This window comes from Ceratosolen solmsi, unplaced genomic scaffold, assembly GCF_000503995.2.
Source record: "Ceratosolen solmsi marchali unplaced genomic scaffold, CerSol_1.0 scaffold57, whole genome shotgun sequence".
Taxonomy (NCBI): domain Eukaryota; kingdom Metazoa; phylum Arthropoda; class Insecta; order Hymenoptera; family Agaonidae; genus Ceratosolen; species Ceratosolen solmsi.
The window spans coordinates 192,192-215,935 of record NW_011948427.1 but is presented as its reverse complement, the minus strand read 5'-3'; the positions used below and the strand labels follow the sequence as shown (position 1 = coordinate 215,935).

Sequence of the window (23,744 nt, the reverse complement as noted above, 5' to 3'; positions counted from 1 at the left end):
ATATAAAAATTAAAAGTATATTGTAATAGTTTACAATCAAGTTTTGATATCATTTTGATATATATTGATCGCAAATTAAATTTACCGTTCTTAATAATTAAATAAAAATTAAGATTTATATTATCGTCTATACAAATGTGTGAATAATCGATTAACTTGTTTAATTAATACAATCAATATTAAAAATATAAACACATATATCCACACAATTACCTATCATTTCACAAAAAAGAAAATATCTTTGTAAATAAATGTAAAGTAGGAGCCTTCTTGATCACTTTCTAATAATTAGTAAATTCTAATAATTAAATTAATGGTTAGTAAATCTAATAATTAGTATAAAGAGTTGGACGAGTACATATATATTTACATATTTGTCAACATAAAAATTCATAGATCTAATAATAAAATAGTATTCTAAAAACCACTATTAACGAAAATAATGATGTAACCAAATTAATTAAAAGAAATCACAATAATATAATAAGATATTATTCTTTAGCTACGTTACATACGTTATAAAGTTCTATTATAAAAAAATTCATTACAAAATATAAGGCTTACTAAACGTATTACTAAAAGATAACAATTAGAAAATTAAAAGATTCATATCAAACATAGATACCATAATATAAAATTTAATTAAATATTACGATATTATTTGTACATATTCAATAATATAACCAATAAAATCATAAAATGAATAAAAAGCGCTATTACTGTTTATAAAATCGTTAATATTCATCTGAATAATATATTTAAATATTTATATAATAAAATAGAATTCAAATATATTTTAATACGAATGAAATAAATTTTTAATTTCGATCAAACTGATGTCGATTTTTATTTATATAATGTGTTTAGCAATATACTAAATCTATTATCTATATAAAATTTTGATAAACTGTGTACAAAAAGTGTTAAGCTTAATCGTAGGAAGAGTAACGTATTAATTAAAATCTAATAATTTTATTTAAAATATGAATACTGTATGCTACGCAATTTTTTAAACAATATTTCTATTGAATTAATTTGTATATTATTACTTTATTAAATAAACTGAACATTTTTACTATCTTTGAACACTGCTTGATTTAACTAGTAGATGAAAATTTTTTAGCAAATTCTTTATTTGAATTTTTCAAGCTTAAAATATTTCAATAAATATCTTAATTAATCTTTTTCATTAAATGTAAAGTATTTGAGTTGGCGTTATGAAAATAACTTCTTATGTCAAATCGATGAGCCTTTATCGCCTTTTACGTGTTTACTATATGAACTTGCTGGTCATTTAATGATAATGTAAATCTGAAGTACTTGAGTAATCTACATGTAAAATTCCTGACTTAATATTCGATTAATTTAATGTCAATAGTGCGTGTCATTCCAGTTATGAGTTGAATTATGGGATATCAAGATTGCAATAGTTGTAACTATTATAGTGTAATCGTTTTCTTATTCAAGTTTTTACTTTTTTATTGTTTAATCAAAAGTATTTGCGCGATTGATACTATGTTTAATTCAAGCACCACTAGCTTGCTTACAAAAATATGACGTATTGTGTACACAAACATCAAAAAAATTGATAATCCTACGCGAGTGTTGTGAATGAACCAAATATTTGTTGAGAAATTTTTATATTCCTATTTTTTTTAATTTTATTTTTTTAATAAAAAAATACTAATAAGTATAATATATAAAAACTAATATTTACTGCATAAAATAATGCATTATAACCTTACAGATTTAATTATACTCTTCAAATTTAAACAATATTTTTTTATCAATCTGTTGTTGTAAATGAATGGCATCTTATTGTATTATTCAAATCATATATCGTATTATCATAAATTTAAAAACATATTATACAAATTTGAATTCTTACATATTTATGAGGTATACTGTTTTAACTAAAATTTAAATTGAACCTAACTAGATCATGTTGTATATTTATCTTCGATATAAAAAGTATTTTATTACTTTAATTAATATGTTGAAAAGATAACAATAATTTAAAGGAAAAAATTGGATTATATTATTTCAATTTTATAAGCATTACTTAAAATATAAAATAGATAATTAAAATGATTGATATATAAATATTTTATATTCTCACTATTTATTAAATCATATTTACTATAAGAAAATGAAACTTGATTTTCGTTACTATTGATTAGATTTAATTATTATTTCTAGAGAAAATAGTTTTAGCTTATTTTATTAATTTAATTAATTTCTGTTTATATACTTTATATCCTAAAAAATAATGCTATGATTTCAAGTTTTAAAACTGTTAATTAGTTTGATTTTTTTAAATAATAGAAAAAATAATAAACATTGTTAAAATATTTTATTGAAAATTTCCAAAAACAATCTTATTAGACATTCAAATACATTATACATGGGTTATATTATACATACATATATATATTTATATATATATATATATAAATATATATATATATATATATATACATATATATACATTTAGTGAATACTTCATATATGTGTAAAAGTGTATACAAATCAATGTAAAATAGACAAAGATAAGAAAAATATGTTCTGATAATATAAACAGAAAAATCGAAAAAAAATTTACAAAAGAGAAAAAGAATATATGAAAAAATGAAATTGCTATAGAAAATATTGTTAATATTAACTTAACATTTATAGCAGAATATATAAAGAATATTGTACAAATCAAAATTTTATTTAATTATTTTTTTACTATCCAGATATAGATTATAATAGTGATGATAATATGAATGTTCGTGATATGCTCATAATATTTTTACATTTTTACTTTATAATACTCAAATATTTCATTCTTTATTAGAAGTTTGAAAATTATAATCATTAAGATGTAAAATTCAGATTTAGTAAAAATAACTATCATAACTATTTATCCAGAATAATAAAGTAAACATCGATTTTAAATTTGTTCATTTTTTATAAATATAAATTACGTAAGCTATAAGATACATATTTAATAAGTTGGGTATACTATATTTTTTATTTATAATATATTTATTAATATATTTTTTGTAAAATATTAAGTAATAAATATAATATTATAAATATTTGTGGCCAAAAAAATTATATTTGTGTCATACGCCTGTTAGTCTAATTTTAATATATTTTATTTAACTGAAATGTCACTGTTTTTAAATTATTGGTAATATACATAAATTTAATAGTGAATAATTGGTTGGAAAATATTTATATAAATAAATAATTTATGTAGATTATATTGATGTGATTATAGTGAGAAATCATTATTAAATGTTAAATAAAGAATGAATATTTAACAAACAACAATGGTAATACTATCAGATATAAAAATTCATATGGGAAATCACATTGATGAGAAATCGAGACTTTTAAGACTGATAAATTTAGGAACATCATCTTCATTACTGACTAGTAGCTTAACCAAATCATATGGTTCGCTAGTAGGTAATTGTCAACAAGCTGTGAAATCATTTTGGAATGGGAATAGACAGGTACATATTATTATTTAATAGTACATTCAAAGACAGAAGTAAACAAAAAACCAAAAACGAATGAAATTTTAATAATTTTTCTTTAAAAAAACGTGCTTAACGAGATTGTAGTATGATACAGCGCATTAAATATTTTTTAATCAGTTGAGTATCTTTATATAATGCAAAATTCATTTTAAAATAAGATAATGATTTACCGTAAATGCATAATAAAACTTAATACTCAGATATATTGCTTTAGTCCTGTCTGTAGTCCTTAGGAGTTGTTACGCCTATGTATATTAAATTAAACATACAGATATATTACACTTTTTATTTATAAGTTTCTATCTATATTATAATGTATTACTTAAATTGCATTCATTACATCGTTTTTTATTCTAAATCCATGTTGACTCTAACTTATTTTTTACTTCATTTGGTGTCCTTCATAAAAATATATGTTAATTTATAAAATCTATCTGTTTTTTTTAAACTGCATTATCGCTATTTCTATATTGTAGATTGGATATTTTCTCCGTATGTGATTATCCTTGTTTCTCTATATCGTGTAATATATATATATATATATACTTACTTAAGTACCATAATGATGCAGCCATTTAATAATAACTACCTTTATTTTGTTATAATATGTAAATCATAGAATATTATTAAACAATTTTTTTACATTTACTATGGAAAAATAAAAATTTAATATATGATTAAATAAAAAGATTATTTGACAAACTAAAATTTATAAAGTAAAAACTTAATCATTATTATTGTAGAGTATTTGTTTTATTATTTATAAAAATCCATAAAAGTTGTTTTTATTAATGTTAATTTTATATATAAACATCTACAACTATTGAAAAACAATAATTTAATCAATTATATTTTATTTAAAAAAGGAAATTCAATACTAAATAACTGTTTTTCTCAAATAAATAGCACCGAATACCTTATTTCCATTATTCTTATAATTGAAATTTGAATCGTATTGGTCTATATATTTTTTTAAAAACATTTTATTTAATTTTGTATATTTATCTTAAAATAAATTATTATAATTTGTTACACAAAGCATTTTAATTAAATTTATTATTTTTAACTTAAAAATATGAAAAAATGTGGGTGGAAAATAAATATATTCTATAATAATTTTTAATGAATTGAATAATTATATGTTGAACTATGTCTGAAATTTCTAACATAAATGTTTTCAATTTTAAAGTAAATAAAAAATTAATATGAATATAAGTTCTGATTACTTTGTAGCTTAAAAAATTAAAATAAATTGATAATAGTGATATTGGCTTACTAAAATTAAAATTCAAGTTCTTCAATATAGAAATTTATATGTACAGCGATATTATTGCCAAAATGATATTGTAGAACATCGTGTATTTCAATAGATGTTTATACAAAGGAATGCACTAATTATTATGTACTAAAAATGTAGGCTTATTTAATAATTAGTCATTTAATTAGCATCGTTTTAATGACGATGTAGAGATTAATATTTTTGAAGATATTTACAAAATGTCTTATTTATTTACACAAGAATTACGGTAATTGATATTTGATATATACTAACTTCCATACAGCATATTTTTAAGAAGAATATATTGTAACAAATGCACGCTTATCGGTACAGATAATGAATACAATAGTGACAGTCCTAATTAATTTCCTAAACTAATTGATTCAAATATTTCTACACTGTATATTTAACATTCCCTATAACTTATTTTATAATAGAAATTTTGTTTAATTCTTACATGGAAAACAAAATAAAAGATACAGCAATGGTTTAAAAATATAATATCGTATTTATATTATTAATATTATTTATTTGTATCAAACTAAATGTATTGAGTCCTCTTAAATTACTAAATGATTTTATACTAATATAACACTTTAATTTAAATTAATTGTAATAGATGCTATTTGATAAATTGTACATATCAATTTATTTAATATTACTAGACTTATTCAATTAACTATTATTTACGTTTTTAGGAATAAAATATATACGAATAAAAAGAAATCTACATATGTATGTATGCATATATATATATATATATATATATATATAATAAGTAAAATCTAACTGCTATACGTTTGCTTTGTATACCATTAACTATCCATATCTAGTCTTGTAATAAAAATATAATATATATATAGTAGATGACTAAATGTTTGTAAATTGTAATATTAATTAATTGATTTATTCACATTTAATGCATTTTTTAAGTCTTTTTGAGCGTGTTAATTCTAAAATTTCTATTGTTTGAAATTTTACATTAATATAAAATAATTTAATAAAATAATGATTAAAGTAATGCAGAAATACATTTTATTTTAAGATTTCAAAACAATCATTTAAAGCGACTCATAATTTTCAAAATTAGGCATATTTTTTCACAGGCCACACTTAGGATATTGAAAAAATATGGGGTTTGTACCTATTTGTAAAAAGAACTTTAGAATATCAGCAAACAATAGAAATTAAGAAAACATAAATATTGGAATTTAGACTTTTACAAGTAATTATTTTTCACTTTTTTATATAAAACACATAAATCTTTCACTTTTATATATATTATATAGACATTTTATAAGTACGTTTAGACTCACGGCAGTATAACATCAAACGTCAGTATTCCTACATGGTTATTATCGGCCAGCCGTTCTCTAAAATATCTTGTATTACACGACTAGATAAGCTTATTTTTTATATTTTTATAAACATTATTCTATACTTATAATTCTTAAATAACAGCGTGAAATATTATTTAATTATTTAATTTTTGTATATTTAAGAATAATATGAAAATAATATAAGTTCCCATAGTGTATAAAATACTACAAGATGCTGAAACTCACTACTCTTTCTAGGGTTAGTAGTACTTTAGTATTATTAATTAATTCATATAAAATATCAAAAAAAAAATTTTTCTATTTGAGAAATATAACATTATTATAAATGTTTTATTTTCACTTTTAATCACTATTTTAAATATTTAAATACAAAGTTACAATTTAAAAATTACTGTTGTATAAATATAAAACAAGTACCAATTATAAAGAAATCATTAAACAATTTCATATCAATTGTTTATCTTAAGTTCGATAAAAAATAAATATAAAAGTCAATCCTTTTTTATAATTAAAATATATTATATAATTAAAATGCATTATATTGAATAGCATTTAAAATTAATTTAAAAGATTGAAAATGCTTAAATGATAATTCTTGATAATTAAAACAATATTTCATTGCATTATATTTATACAATTTTAGATTTATTTGTTATAAAAATTAAAAGTTTAATAAATTCAATTTTTTCGAAAATAATTTTAATTGAATACATTCATAGAAAATAGAGTTTATATTGTTGGTAATAATGCAATGATTGTTTGAAAGAATATTAATTTGTGTATCGTACAATATTAAGTAAACAAGCGAATAAACTTAATTAATGGTGAAAAATATAATAATAAGTAAAACTTGAAAATATACATTATTCAAATATCTGCTCTTAAACATATTGAGAGGTAGTACTTAAAGACAGGTAAATATTGAAAATAAATGCTATAAAAATCCTGGAGTTAGTGATTTACCAACGTCTTAATACCTAAGGTAAAAAACTATATCATTTCAATAAAAAGTATCAAGTTATTCAAATGTTGATACCGGAAGAAACAATTCTAAATTGACGAAAATTCTTATAAGTTTATGATCGTTTTTGTCGCATTATTTACATGTCTTATTATACTATAGATCAAAAGTAAATTTAATGTTATATAATTAATTCGATACTTTTCATCCAATTCATTCGCATTTAAACACAGATCTTCTATTAAGAGTATACTAAGATAGAAATTATTTCCAATAGATATTCAATTGTCCAGATTTACTTTACGAAATAGTGTAAAAATGTTCATAAAAGTTTTTACATTGAAATTGAATAGATTATGTATTTTATTTATTGATGCATTTATAAACTAACGCACAATATGTTTTTTGATACAATATAATATTTTCATAATATTTAAAATGTTAATATACCTCTACACACCCTTATATTTATCATTTTCTTATACTAGCAGAAATACATACAATTAAAATTGATTAAATTATTTTTAATATAAAATTAACCTACAAAATTACAAACAAAATACCATATAAGAAAAATTTCATATATCAACCACATACATGATTAAGTTCCAGCTACTCAATTATGTTATGAACTAACAGTACAATTTTAGGAATAAACATAGAACATCCACGGATTGTACTTTCTGAGCTCATTTTTCAAAATTATAATTAAAAGTAAATCATGAAAAGTATTTTAAAAATTAGTAAAAATTAATTAATTCTGCAAAATTTTAATATACAACTTTTAAAAAATATTTCAATATAATAATGAATTAACACATTTTTATAAGTGTTAAAAATCGAATATTAAAAATTGCAGTAGATATTTTATTCTAAATTTTCTTTATATAGCAACCTTGAAAAGAGTCGGTAAGAACTGTTGATTACAGATGTCATAAATAGTAACGAAAAGGCAATATCATAAAGATATCTTTATCATGGCTGCAAAATATATAGCCTTGTATTATTCTTATATAAAACGAATTTAAAACAACTCATGTAAAATTATTAAATTATATTTTATTCTCATTTTGCATAAATATTACTATAAAATGAATATTTTTTACATGGTAATAAAATTCTTTGATTAAACCACATTTCATCAATAAGTTACTTTTTCTCTGACACAATTTACGCATATTTTTTATATGAATATACTAATGTAACAAAGAAAATAGATTATTGAAAATTTCCAATGTAGAGATGTAAATATTCTTTAAACAACCAATTTTTAAATTGCTCCTAAATTGTTATTAGCTGATTTCTAAATATAGCACAAAATTTAAGTTTTTCGTTATTAGTATTATATAAATAATATAGTATAATTCTAATTTAATTTACAGTGTACTTAAATGTAAGTTATATGGAATAAAAATCATATTTGCAACGAAATTATAAGAAAAGTGCTAATACAGAGTAACATTGAACATATATAGACATTGGTGGAAGTACCAAGTGCTTTTTACAATATTCCATGATAACTTATTAATTTGACTAATTGATAGTTTATACAAAAGTATAACCTTACCATATTCAAAGAAGCCTCAAGAATTGGAAAATATGATTAGATTTTAGAGATTTTAAATAGTTTGAAAATATTATTTTATAAAAATTTTTATTTTTTAAAAATTCTAAATTTATGTTAAAAGATAAAAATTTATTTTTTACTTTAAATTCTCTTCCCTCTATAAAAATGCACAATGATTTTTTCTCAGTTTGCTTATGAAATATAGTGATTCAATTTCAATTTGTGTAAGATTTTATATAACTATTTAAAAAAAAAATATTTTATTTACATTAAAAATAACAATCATAATAATATAACAGATTTATTATACTTTTGTTTTGTTCCTGGAAAATTTGCGTTCATCGATTTATAAATATCCACATGTTATAAAATATATAATGTGATATGTAAAATAAATATATTAAATTTATTTCAATATTTTAAATAATATTTTCTTCTATTACACTATTTATATCCTGATTATATCATAAATCATCAGAAAATATAAATTGTAACCATTCGAATATATGAAACTTTTTAAGAGATATTTCTACGTTCAATAAAATAAATAGTGCACTTCCCTATTAATTTATTTTGAATTTGTTAAGTTAGAAATTTATACAAGGATTTTATTTTATTATAAATTTATAATACAAATTAGTATTTTCTTTTAATATTTTCGATTACAATTTATATTTTCTTTTCATTTGCAGTTTATATATTACAATCTTTTAATTTTTTTCAACTGAAAATGCTTTTCTTTATTTTCATTTTTATGTTAAAATTATTATTTATTCCTGTCTTATTCCAGTATTATTTATTCCTATTTATTAATTTTATTAAAACGATTGAAATAATTATTTTTAGTATAAATATTATTTTTATAAATTTTAAATCATGCGATTAATTATATATTAATTATATATAAACATATGATTAATTATACATACGTAATTTAAGATTATTATTAAGTAGTTTCTATTGAATGTTTAAATATATTTTGTTCTTTAATCATAATAATTTATTAATTTTACTACTGAAGCAGAGTTTTGTATGTATGCATTAAGCAAAATTTTTCATCAATTACAAGATCAACTTCATTACCTAATATTGAAAAATAAACTAAAAATTTTATTTCTACCCGTTTTATATCAAAATAAAAAATTAAAAATAATTAAATTTATATTAAAAGTCTGCCTAAAAGGAAACTAATACAGACTTGGAAATAATAATATGAAATATGAAATCAATTTATATTGATAATGTACAGTTTAAATAACAGTAACTATTTTATTAGGTGTATATTCTTACTCAAGACTAGTTGCATTTCTTATTACTCAATGCATATACTTAATATAATTAGTACCCATTTTTGTACTTACACTGATACTAACTTCTTTAACATATGATTCTTTTTCTTTTTAAGAAAATACCCAATACACAGTATGTGTATTAAGTGAAAAAATATTTATATCTGAATAAAGAGAGTTATACTTTTTCTGACCTTCATTTCATGTATTAAGTAGTTTTTTAATAGTATTATTATTTTGCATTATCTTTTATTTTTCAGTATGTTATTCTTAAATTAGTCTTCTTAGTTCATAATAAGAAACATGGATATTCACCTTAAGTAGATTCATATATAACATTATTAAATTTTTAAGAAATTGAATGATATCTAATAAAAATTTCAATAAAAATTTATTTATTAAAAATTTATTTTATATATCATACTAGATTTGATTGAAATTCTTTATAATTTATGTATTGATATACAAACAAATTATTAGAAACTTGTTGAATAGAAAATCAAATATTTTTAAAACTAATCTTTACTTAGATGTTACTATGTAAATAGAATAATGATTAAATAATATAAGTATGTGATTTATTCAATCAAGAAGTAAAACCATGTCTTTCCTTATTCATAATTTCTCGATAATATTTATCAACACATATGTTATTTACCATTTGTTTATTTAAGTTATTTTTTTATTGTAATTGAAGTGATAGATCAACTTCCCGTGATGCGTAAAGTTATGAATATTAGTAACATTCAAGAACCCAAGCTTTCTTCATATACTTATCAATTGTATGTTGATTTAAATATATGCAATATCATCAATTTCGCAACTTTTTTTCAACAATTTTTCAACACTTTTTTTTGTTTTCTTTCTTTCTTACTTTTTAATACATTATGCTCATGTGTATATAAATAACTGCCTATATAAAGAAACACCTGACTAATTTATTTTTTGTTATAGACTCTGCGTCGGACCGACTCGATGGTATCTCTTTGTTATCGCACATTGGCCAGTTATGTCAGCGATGACAACCTTTCTGGATTGCAAAATTTTCTTGAAAATAAAAGAATTCAAGTTGATGATCGTGATGAGGTAAATACATTCTTAAACTTCATTATCTTATATCAACTTATTTCTCGCAGAACTACGAAATTACTATAGACGGTTTTTAACAGAAAGCTTTCGTAGATATTAACAATAACATAATATTAGAAGCATTTACATTGTATTAAAGTTTTTTTATTAATTTAATTATAGGAATGTATGGGAGATTCAGGTTAAGGTGTGTGATGTAAAACGAGACTATATTAATACCAATATTCTATTACGACCAGCCTCGTCCTATAACCTCCTAATATTTAGGATCATTTATAATCTATAACTTCTTTTTAAGAACGGTTTTATTCGTTTGACATTAAAAAATATAATATATTGAGGTACTCTTTATTTTATGCCATTTTTAATGGTTCCAAAGTAAAAAAAAAAACAGAATGAAGCAATGGAATTTTAATATTAAACATTGTCTAAAACTTCTATTGTAATATTATATCAAAACTATTAAAATATATAAAACTTCCGTTTTATAATTCAATGATATAGTATCGAAACCGTATGAATCCTACTACTATTTATTAACTAATATTTTATTTATTATTTGAGAATATTTCTTTTTAGAAACAAAATAATATTGATAATATTCAAATTAATATAATGCTATTATATAGTCACTTTATTTTTATTAATTATTAATTTTTGTATATAGACTTTATACAAAAATATTTCTAAGTACTAATTATAGAATTAATATAAATTATTTGATTAAAATATTGTATATTATTAATGAATAAAAAATATTAACACTTATAATGGCAATAATTTCAAATATTGTTATTGTAATTAAGTAAATAATTATTTTGACTCTGTAGTTTTAAAAAAAATGTTGATTAATAATAAAGAATACAGAATAATAAAATTTTAATAATAAAGAAAGAATAAAGAATAATAAAAAATAATTTTTGGAATCTTTATAACTGAGTAGTAGTAACTTTCTTGTCCAAAAAAAGTATAAAATAAATTAATAAGCTTACATTGTACTTGTATTTAAATGGGAAAATATGTTTTTTTATAAATAATTATATATTAATGGAAAATCACTCGCATCCATTTTATTTTTATCCCTCCAAAATGATTTTATTTTTATACCACAAAAATTGTTAATTGTGTAAAACAAACTCTTTAAAATTCTTCAAAAGTCATTAAAATTCTAACTACTTACTACTAATTACTTCTAACTCTATTAACTACTTCAAAATTCTTTAAAACTTTTTAAACTCTTCAAAACCAAGTATTCATCATTTATTGCAAAGAGACGCTCGCAAAATATTTTTTGTACTTCAATCTTCATTTGGTTAAATGAAATTTTAATCTCACTCAATTCATTATTTATTATTCTTAAAATAAACTTGGTATAAAAATAAAAATATGTTTTGTTTATTATAACATAATGAATTATAACTTACATTTGTAATGTCTCTATAGATATGGTTTTTTTAGGTTACAAATTCGAAATATATGCAATATATAATATATATTGTATATTATTATGGTTGATCTGTAATATAATTTCACATTTGGAGCCTTTCAAAAAAAAATTTTTCAATATTCAATGTTTCCGTGCATTAAATTTTAAAAATATACTCTTTTTAATAGCCGTATTTAAAATAATATTTAAATATTTATTAAGTTCAAACATACCTAAGGGCCTATACACAAACGATTCTTTCATATTTATATTAAATTTTATTTAATTAACTTTCATAAAAATAATATAAAGTATGTTCTGTAGAAAATATGTTCTTGATAGAAGTTATGAATTAGTTTTGTAAGTGTGTAAAATTTCTAAATATTGATTATATCTATCGATGTATTATATTTATTTAAATTGTATTAATTTTATATTAATATTGTATTAATTAACCTATAAGTAATTCTTATGGAAATGATTGGACGAACATTTATATTTAATAGTATAATTCAATTTAAACTTACTTAGAATTTTGGGATATTTTTTATTGACAATGTTAAGGTTTTATTGTAATTAACTATTTAAAAAATTCTGTTTTCATTTAGATACTTATTAATATTTATTATTTAATGGTGTTAAAGAATGGCAGCACAGCCCTTATTCTTTCAGCAAGTAGAGGAAAAATTCATTTTGTTCGAGAACTTATCAATCACGGGGCAGATGTTAATGCTGAAGATGTGGTAAGTGCTACTACAACATTTTTCCTTATTAAATTATATTAATTGTTTTTATTTAACATGTAACATTTATTTTTATATATAGGATAACTGGACGGCATTACTTTTTGCGGCTAAAGAAGGATACAATGATGTTTGTATTGAACTCCTTGAACATGGAGCCATTCTTGAACATCATGACATGGTATTTTTTAATATTATAAATGCTATCGATCATTCATTATTTTATATTTGTTGTATAGATATAAGAATAATTATACAATTATCAAGTCATTAATATGCGGTTTTTAAAGTTTATTGAATAAAATAAGACTTAATTCTTAATTTTATTTATTATTTAAAATAAAACTTTTTATATTACTGAGTAATTTAAGATTGAAATAATTAATAATATTTCATAATCCATTTATATTTTATGTATTTTTAAAATACCTATTCATACATTGATTCCAATAAACAGTTTAATTAATCAATTCGGTATCAGTTCTGGTACTTAAAATTAAAGGAGAACTTGAAATATAAGAGTTTTGTTACTTTGCTTTACATTTTGCTTAAAAAGTTCGATAAAGTAATAATTTGCTGATATTTTAGATGTTCATATTAATGACTAAGCTCAATGAAACTTGAGGAATTTTAACAGCATTCATCACTGCACTGGCCTAGTAATATCAAGTTAATTATACATAAGAATTATACGTTATTAAGGATAACACAAACTATTGATTACCTTATTTTGCAATTATAAAGAGTTTAAAATATAATGTAAAGCCTTCACTTATTGTAAGAAGAAAGCATTTTCATTATGCATTCAATTTTTTTTCAATGGTTAATTATGTATAAATTATATTAACAATAATAAAATGATATACAAATTAAAAGTAACATTTAAACAAAGCATTCAATAAATAAAATTAAATACACTCTTTTAAAATAAATCATTTATAGCAATAATTAATACTATTAAAAGCTTTTTCGTATTAAAAAATCATGTTAAAACATAATATTAATTGTTGATATATTTCATAATGTGAAATAATTATTAATTCATTTTAAAAATAGTTTAAAATTCTTCAAATCATTAAAACAAACATTATATATACTAATAACATTTGCTAAAAAAATTATTCATAGGGAGGATGGACAGCTCTTATGTGGGCAACATATAAATACAGAACTTCAACGGTAACATTATTATTGTCACGTTGTGCAGATGTTAATGCACACGGAAACTATCACATATCTTCTTTACTGTGGGCAGCTGGTCGTGGATACACTGAAATCGTTAAAGATTTGCTTACTTATGGTGCTAAAGTCAATGTTGGTGATAAGGTGAGCATTAATTTAAAAATTGTCACTATTACTATTTTTTTTGTGTTTTGTAAATATCTTCCCTTTTAAAAATATCATTACTTATACATTTTATTTTATTTTTCATTTTAATGCTTTTTTGTAACAAGTTATAATATTTATAATATTTTTTTAGTGAATCTATGATAACAAGTATAACGTTAAAAGAAAATTTAAATACCCGTATTTTCTAATTTATTATTTAATAAATTTATAATTTTATTAATTCATATTATCCAATATTGTTATAATATCAACAAATAATTTAAATGAATTTTTTAGCTTTAGTTTTAGAAGGAAAATTTAAATTAAGTTTAACTCATAAATTTTTTATTTAGTATGGTACAACTGCAATTATTTGGGCTTCTAGGAAAGGTAACATAGAAATTGTAGATGCCCTCCTTAAAGCTGGTTCAACGGTTGATACAGCTGGAATGGTAACCTAATATAATAAATTTTAAATAAATTAAATGATTTAATTGATTATTCGCAAATAATCACATTGTATGTTTATACGTATCTATGTAGTAAGGCGATTTAATTATTTTAGTTTTTTTAAATATTAATTTTAATTAACGGACAATAAAAAATGTTTTTAATTTTAGTATTCGTGGACACCGCTTTTAGTAGCGACCCTTGGGAATCACGTTGAAGTTGTTTTGCTACTCCTTGATTACAAACCAAACGTGAATGCTGTGGATAAGGATGGCTGTACTGCGCTTTCGATTGCGTGTAGAGATGGTTATCATGAAATTGCAAATGCCTTGCTTAATGCTGGGGCTTATATTAATATTCAAGACAAATGTGGCGATACAAATTTAATTCACGCTGTAAAAGGTGGACATAGAGGTGTTGTCGAATCTTTACTGAAAAAATACGCAGATGTTGACATTCCTGGCAAAGTATGAATGGTCTATTAGCATTGTACTGTTTTTATTCTAAATTATATTGCATTTATGTTATTTTAAACAAAATTAAAAGAAAACGCTATGAATTAGACATTTGTATTTAATATAAAATACATTCAATATTTTATAAACTGATTTTAAACTGTTACTAAATTTTAACATTAAGTGCATTGTTATATGTGTAGGATCGAAAAACAGCTACTTATATAGCAGTGGAAAAAGGTAACGTGCAAATATTAAAAGTACTGCTGAGTGCTAATCCTGACCTTGAAATCGCCACGAAAGATGGAGACACTCCGTTATTACGAGCTGTGAGGTCACGTAATGCCGAAATAATACAACTACTGTTAGACAAAAAAGCGAAAGTATCGACAATGGATAAAAAGGGTGATACTGTACTGCATATTGCAATGCGTGCTAGATCTAAAGGCATCGTTGAGATTCTTCTTAGAAATCCAAAAAATAGTCAACTCCTTTACAGACCTAATAAGCAGGGCGAGACTCCATACAATATTGATATCAATCATTCAAAAACAATATTGGGACAAATTTTTGGTGCTCGTAAGTTAAGCTCTTTGATATTTCATCTTCATAAGAGAAAAAGATATTATAATTCACTTCATACATTTATTGTTTAATTATTTTCTTTTTCGTTAATTCTATAAGACAGAAATATATGAAATATAGAAAAGGTATAACAATGTACACTTACTTATGCAATGTTCTTTACCCATATAATATTTACATTGAAAGTCATGGACTTATAATTTAGTAAACTATTATTTTATATTTGTTTAAAAACTATAATTATAATTCAAAGTGAAAATTATATATTATATTTATAAAATGATCAGAACAAGCTTAAACAATTATTTACTACAATAGATTTAAAGAAATTTAAAATGGATTTAAAAAAAAATTAATTTTAAATTGAAATTTATAACTTTGATTTGAATAATTAATTATTCTTTAACTATAAAGTCCTTTGATACAATTATATCTAAAATGATCCTCAAAAAATAAAATGAATATATTCAATAGTGATATTAAGAAAATTGAGAAAATATAAAGCCTTCTGTAAAAACTAGCATTTTAAGAACCGAATTTGGTAGATATCAAAGTCGAAGCGAGTCAACACATTTGGCATGGCTTATAGAGCTGGTTTAGAATATATATGAACATATGAACATTTTATATAAAACTATAAATTTTATGAATATTCCATTTCTTCTCTTGCGTCGGATAATTTTAAACACGCTATGTGGTCGGAATATTATAGTGTATTATAATATTATATTATAGCCAGTCACGATGTCCAAGCTTCACTTCATTGTTCATCTTTCGATTTACTCAAAAAAACATGCACTCATTCCTGTTATCATATACATGTTTTGCTTATTTACATAATTTACATATGCATCTAGAATCACATTTCTTAAAATATTCAACAATATAAATGCCATGGGAAGAAGTATACTGTGGAAACAAAAATATTGTTTTCAAATCAAAACAATTTAAATTCTTAATAATTATATTTAACATACATTGTAAAATAATTTTAAGCATTGTTTTACTTTTTATGTTCCTTCAAGGGCTAGGTATTTAAATTACGTTATGATATTTCATAGAAATATGATTTCTTTGCTAATTATGTTTGTGCATATATTGAATTATAGGAAATTTTTTCTAATTAGTTATTCATATTAATTTACGAATCATATTCCTTTGAACATTTTATGGCTATTAATTTAATTATTCTTATATTTCTATTATTTAGTTGCTTATAGGTTGTAAGAAACAAATTTAAGATGAAGTAAATTAATGACAATTTTATTACACGTTTTTTATTAAAATTTTGCTACAATGAAATTAATTAATATGTTTCATGTACTTATAGGTCGATTAAATACAAACGAAGATAATGAAAATATGCTTGGCTATGATCTTTACAGCAGCGCTTTGGCGGATATATTAAGCGAACCATCACTATCAACTCCGATAACTGTTGGTCTTTATGCAAAGTGGGGATCGGGAAAATCTTTTTTATTAAATAAGCTCAGAGGTTTATATATTGCATTGAAATATTATTAAAGATATTTGTAAGAATTTGTAATATTAATAACATTTGTAATACCAATAATTTCAGAAGAGATGAAAAATTTTGCTCGGCAATGGCTCGATCCATCTTTCCAGTTTTCTTCATTATTATTTCTTATTATAACTCACACTTCCCTCTTGATTGGAGTAATCATTGGTCTTATCTGTCAATCATGGATAACTGGGCTAATATCTGGAGGAAGTTTAGTTATTTTTATATACCTCTTCCTATTATTGATTCAGTATGCTAATAAACGGTAAGCTCTTACTTAATATTGTGAGGTATGCTGAAATAAAATAAAAAATAAAATACAATATAAAGTGTATAATATTTTATTATCATTATTTTATAAAATAAATAAAATAAATACAAGGTCTTAAAAAATATATAATTTGTTAAAGTATTCTATAGGTTTTTTCTATCTTTAGGAAATCTTTTAAACGTTATAGTGTTTGTAAATAAATTATTTATTTCAACAAGTATTTTTGCAAATTTAATTTTTTACATGATATTATAAGGTATTGTGAAATTAAATTGTAATATTACGTATCGACTGTATTGAGAAACTGTCACTAAAAAGAATACGAAATTTTTTTAATAACATTAAGGTATGTCAATGACGATTACTTGAAAATTACTTTATAATTACGTAGCATAATTTATATTTTCAAATTAGAGAAAATGCTGATTAAATAAATTGAAAAAATATACATTTCAATTATTTTTAAATATATATAAACTTCATAAGATTGTAATAACTAAATAATCATTTCATTCAAATACAAATTAAATCATATTTTATTTTAGCCGGTTGTTTAATTGATATTATTTGAAAATTTTATTTATTTGAGTTTACAGATACAAAACAAAATATTGTGATTACAGTTAAATCATTCATAGTATTAATTATATGAATATTTAATATATTAAATAAAAGCTTACTACATATTAAACTGGGTTAAGTAATTTTTTATTTTCGACTAATAGTAGAATCTAACAAGTTTTATGGTGTACAGATATGACTGGTATTGGCCTTACAGTTTCACTGTAACATTGAGCACTAAACTGAAATCTCTGAAACTACTGTTACAAGTGCTTTTTTGCCATCCACCAGGCAATCAAACACACGATGGTATTACTATACAACCAATTAAATTCTTTTTCACGGATCAAACGCGTGTGGGAACGACAACAGCTGGCGAAAATGCCGTTGTACAGATGGTTGGTTCACTGTACGATTCTATTGAAGATGAATTTGGTTCATTACCAACACGACTGTACAGAGCTTTTCGACCAAAGCCTGTTAAAACTACTACAACTTGGAAATGGAGATATCTTTGTTGTCTTCCTTACGTTGCAATATTTGAATTCTGTTTCTGTAGTTTCGTCGTTGGGATCACGATACTCACTGTGTATATTATAGATTCATCTTCTAATAAGTAAGTACCAGTTACTGTTATTTGTAAATACGAATTAATCATTATTTGTGGTATCATACTAGTATTTAATGTAAAATAAAATTTCACTAAAAACAAAATTTTATTACTTTAATTTTTTATACTATTAGATAAAATACTTGGGTACGAAAAAATGTGTTGGAATACAATTAACAAAAATATTATCATAAAAAAAATTATTACTATACCATTTTAATACTTTTACAGAATTATTAAAAAATCGTATTTTAATAATTTTTGATAGTTTATGAAACAAAATCCTTTATTCATATTATTTTTATTGAGTACGTTAATAATGCCAAATAAGTTTTAGAAAATATGATTTTATGTAGGTCCGGATGATGTATAAAAAAAATTTGGAAGTATTAATAAAAGAAAATATTTTGTATATTTTTTATTCAAGATAATATATAATAATTTTGGAGAATATTTAATCTTTTTAAAGTATAATATATTATTTTTTTTAATATATTTATAGTTCATTGTATTCACATTCTTTTGATATATTTTATATAGTAAAAATTATTAAATAATGCAAATTTAATTTTAAATATTAGCAAAAACAAACAATTTATATAATTAATATTTTTAAGGCCAGTAATTGAGCGCATAACGGCACATATTATTATGATTAGTATTGCTTTATTATTGGCCGTTAGTATAATTGCAAATTTATATACTTGGAGCAGAACGCTTCAATCTCTCATTTTCTCTCAGCGTAGACAACTTAGACGACGGATTGCTAAACTTGAAACATTGAAAAGTGAAGGTTTTTTACAAACACTAAGAAGTGAAGTGAATCTTATGACTGAAATGGTAAAAAATATTTATACAGCAAAATAATATTTTATTAATAATATAATATTATAATTTATTTTATATTAAAAAATAGGTTAAATGTTTAGATGGTTTTACAGCCCAAAAAAGTAGATTAGTAGTGATTGTTGACGGTCTTGATAGCTGTGAACAAGACAAAGTTTTATTGGTACTCGATGCCATTCAGTCTTTATTTAGTGATAATGGATGTCCATTCATTGTTATTTTAGCTATTGATCCTCACATTATATCTAAGGTAAATTTTTTATTAGAATAATTGAAAAAGTAACTAGTAGCTATAAAATTGTATGTAAATATATAATTTCTGTTTATTATATTTTTATTATTGCTTATTAAAGCATTTATTAACAATAATATACAACTTGTATATAATATTTTTTTACTGTTCATAACAAATAAAATCCAACGAATAATAATTTAAATTTTAAAGGCTGTAGAAGTGAACAGCCGTAGGCTTTTCACGGAATCAAATATTGGAGGTCATGATTATCTTCGCAATATGGTGCATTTACCATTTTATTTGCAAAATAGTGGTCTTCGAAAAGTCAAAATAGCGCAACAGACAGCTTTATATAGTAATAAAAAAACGACATGGAACGAAGCTGAAGAGAGTGTAAATTACACAACAACGAATCCATTGCATCGATCGATATCGAATCGACGTTTAAGTACCGAATCTAGCGTAATAAATAGCACTGAGAAACTAAAGCCACCAAGTCGCAAGGGTAGCAGAAAGTTGAGATTAAGCGACTCAATTGCTAGTAGTATAGGGAGCAATTTGAATCGCCTAAGTGGAGCTCAGGACTTAAATAAGATGCTTCTGACGGACGATTATTTTAGTGACGTTAATCCACGAAGTATGAGACGATTAATGAATGTTGTTTACGTTACAGGTTACTTTCTTTCGAATTATATAATTTATTTACCTTTTTCATTTAAAGTATAAAATTTATATATTTAATTAAATTGATTGTTATAAGTTATAGATATTTTAAAAAGTAATTTAAAAATAAAATATACGATTTATTATTTATAAAATTGTTTCTAATGGATTTATTTATAATATTGTTATTAATATTACTAAATTACTTTTATACCAATAGGAAGATTATTGAAAGCATTCCAAATTGATTTTAATTGGTATCATTTAGCAAGTTGGATCAATATTACTGAACAGTGGCCATTTCGAACTTCATGGATGATTTTCTATTATGATACAAGCGAAGACAATCTTGAAGATTCTATGTCATTAAAAACACTTTATGACAAGTAAAATTTTTAATAATATTAAAACAAATAAAAATGTTATAGTTATTAATATATTTATTTTGAAAAATTTATTTATAATATTAATTAAATAGTATAGTGGTACAAATATAATATAATTAGTAAAATTATATTTTTATATCTTTAAATATTAAAACAAAATTATCATTTTTACAATTACTTTAATTAAGCAATTTTATATTTTATTCATTTTAATCTTATATTTTAAATTTCAAATTTAGGGTTTACAATTACTTATGCTCAAGTATCCAAAATTTTAAATATATCAGTTTAATCTTATATAATATAAAATCAGTTTTAAATAATATATCGAAGAAATTTATTTAAAATTGACAGTATTTTTATCATAATAAATATAATTAGATTATATAGTTAATACATTTCAAATATGATATGTTTAAGTAAGCAATTGTAAAAAATGTAATTTAGGGTTCGTCCCCAAATTCCAATCTTCAAAGATGCCCAACCATTACTTGAAATGGACAGAGACGAACGCAAACTCGACGTATTTCTGACGTTTCATCGCTCTAGCCTTCTTGTTAGTGATATGAAGATTTTTCTACCATTTACAATAAACCTTGATCCATATGTTAAAAAAAAAATCAAAGAAGAGCAACAAAGTTTAGACGAGGAATCAAATCACCGTGGAATGTCCAAGTGGAACAATTCTTTATCAATTAGTGGTGCTCATGGAATCATAGATTCTAACTGTCCTATAAATAGTCATTCAACAACCTTTACTCAACAATCTCGAATATCAAAATCGAATATTGGTCGCATGTCATCAGAATTTACATTACTACCGCAGTTTTTATCTACGCAAACGCCTACAGCCGTTTGGTCAAACACGAAGCAAGGCTATGAGTGGCAAATGGTTCAGTGGCCGCATCTGCCATCTCCAATGGAATCTGTGCATAAGCCCTTTTGTGCAGTTACCACTTTACCAGTGAGAATCAAGCAATATTATTATATATTTATTGAAATTATACTGATGATATATTTTAAGTATAAAACATTTCTCGAGCAAAGATGTATCAAACGAATTTACGAATTATGAAGTATGAAAATTTAATTTCTTGAAAAAAAAACTTTATTAACCGAGGTTCCAAACAAGAATCTTGAGCAAGTATATATGCCACTATTTACATACATAAAATTAAATCTATATTTGAAACTTTTAATAAAACAATTTCATTTTATTTTACCTTATGATTTAGGTCATTAATAGTCAGGTGTACTTAGAATTTATTTAAAATCTATTAAAAACTATAAAATAAAATTATTCAACGAATATTCCGTTCATAAAAAAGTGAAAAAGTCTTCAAATGGCTACGCTTGTCCAAAAACAAGACATTATGAAATGTCGACAATAACTATTACCTTTTTTCAAATCATAATCGACTTTTAAATTTTAAAATTTTGATTAAAATAATAAACAAAAAATAAATGTTTCTAAATAATACCACTATTCTAACAGTAGAATGTAAACTCAATTTTGATTTTTTTGTAGCGTTAATTTTTTATTATATACATACGTCAAAATATATATAAAAATTATAGCGACTTGATCAAGATATTGCACTTAGCAAATGTTTTTGATAACATATATTCATTCAATTCTTGTGGCAGAATAAGAATGTAATTTATTTAATAGTGTGTAAGTGATATTAATATAAGTACATTTTAAAATTTAATAAATATTTTTCAAGAAATTAATTAATTATAAAACGAATAATCTACAATTAACAAAAAAATATCTATACTTTTATAGAAAATATTATTTTATAAATGTTTAATGCAAATTAAGTTTCTTCATAGAAGTTTTATAGTATAGTTTCCTATCATTCGTACATAAAGTAATTTTGAGAAAATTGAACTTTATTACTGAATTTTTTTCATTTCTTTGCTCTATATATTATATATTAACGAAAGATAAAATGCTTAAGAAAACTAATTTGGGCATTATTTTTACAGTCGGATGTATTGGATATTAAGCTTTCAATACTTACAGTTCAAGGCTTATGCGATTTACTTGATAAAATTCAAGATTTAAATTCAAATCAAATACCACGTTATAAAGAAATTATCAAAGAAAATAATATTAGTGGCAGAGTATTGCTTCATTGTAACTTATTGGAATTAAAAAATGTAACTATAGAACGTCTTATTTACGACAAATATTAAAACAAAAATTAAAATTCAACATAAATTATTTTTAATAAAAGGTACTTAAAATGTCATTTGGCGATTGGGAACTATTTCGTATGGTAGTTATTTCTTTGAGAGAGCAAGAACTAACTATATTAATAACTCAAGAAGAAAGTCCTCGGAGCGTTAGATTTGTTGTTGATTCGGATGAACGTATCTGTAAAGGTAGTATTGTTATAGATTTTAATGAGTTGTTTTACATTTTGGTAAGAAAATACTAATTTAAAACAAATTGCTTTAAATAGAATACATGAGCCAAAATAATATTACAAGAGTTCCTACAATTATAGAAAAAGAAAAGAATTTATCTAGAACAGATGGTTCTTCAAGAAGGGATCAAAACAAACAATCTATTATGGAAAAACAGGTAGGTCGAAA

The 23,744-nt window shown here is 22.2% G+C and overlaps 1 protein-coding gene across 2 annotated transcripts in view; it reads left to right on the top strand.

The window, feature by feature from the left end:
• Arms (Ankyrin repeat-rich membrane spanning) overlaps positions 1–23,744 on the top strand; it is a 30,076-nt gene that overhangs the window by 2,654 nt on the left and 3,678 nt on the right. For both annotated transcript variants that reach the window (XM_011501041.1, XM_011501040.1), the window contains exons 2-19: positions 10,924–11,055; positions 13,129–13,227; positions 13,310–13,408; positions 14,356–14,553; positions 14,910–15,008; positions 15,177–15,473; positions 15,665–16,040; positions 17,377–17,541; positions 17,626–17,833; positions 18,594–19,016; positions 19,628–19,850; positions 19,927–20,106; positions 20,302–20,764; positions 20,975–21,140; positions 21,588–22,104; positions 23,133–23,306; positions 23,384–23,531; positions 23,612–23,733. In XM_011501041.1, the coding sequence (XP_011499343.1) occupies positions 10,945–11,055; positions 13,129–13,227; positions 13,310–13,408; positions 14,356–14,553; positions 14,910–15,008; positions 15,177–15,473; positions 15,665–16,040; positions 17,377–17,541; positions 17,626–17,833; positions 18,594–19,016; positions 19,628–19,850; positions 19,927–20,106; positions 20,302–20,764; positions 20,975–21,140; positions 21,588–22,104; positions 23,133–23,306; positions 23,384–23,531; positions 23,612–23,733 (4,068 nt within the window). In that variant the 5' untranslated portion in view covers positions 10,924–10,944. The remainder of the gene's footprint in view (positions 1–10,923; positions 11,056–13,128; positions 13,228–13,309; positions 13,409–14,355; positions 14,554–14,909; positions 15,009–15,176; positions 15,474–15,664; positions 16,041–17,376; positions 17,542–17,625; positions 17,834–18,593; positions 19,017–19,627; positions 19,851–19,926; positions 20,107–20,301; positions 20,765–20,974; positions 21,141–21,587; positions 22,105–23,132; positions 23,307–23,383; positions 23,532–23,611; positions 23,734–23,744) is intronic.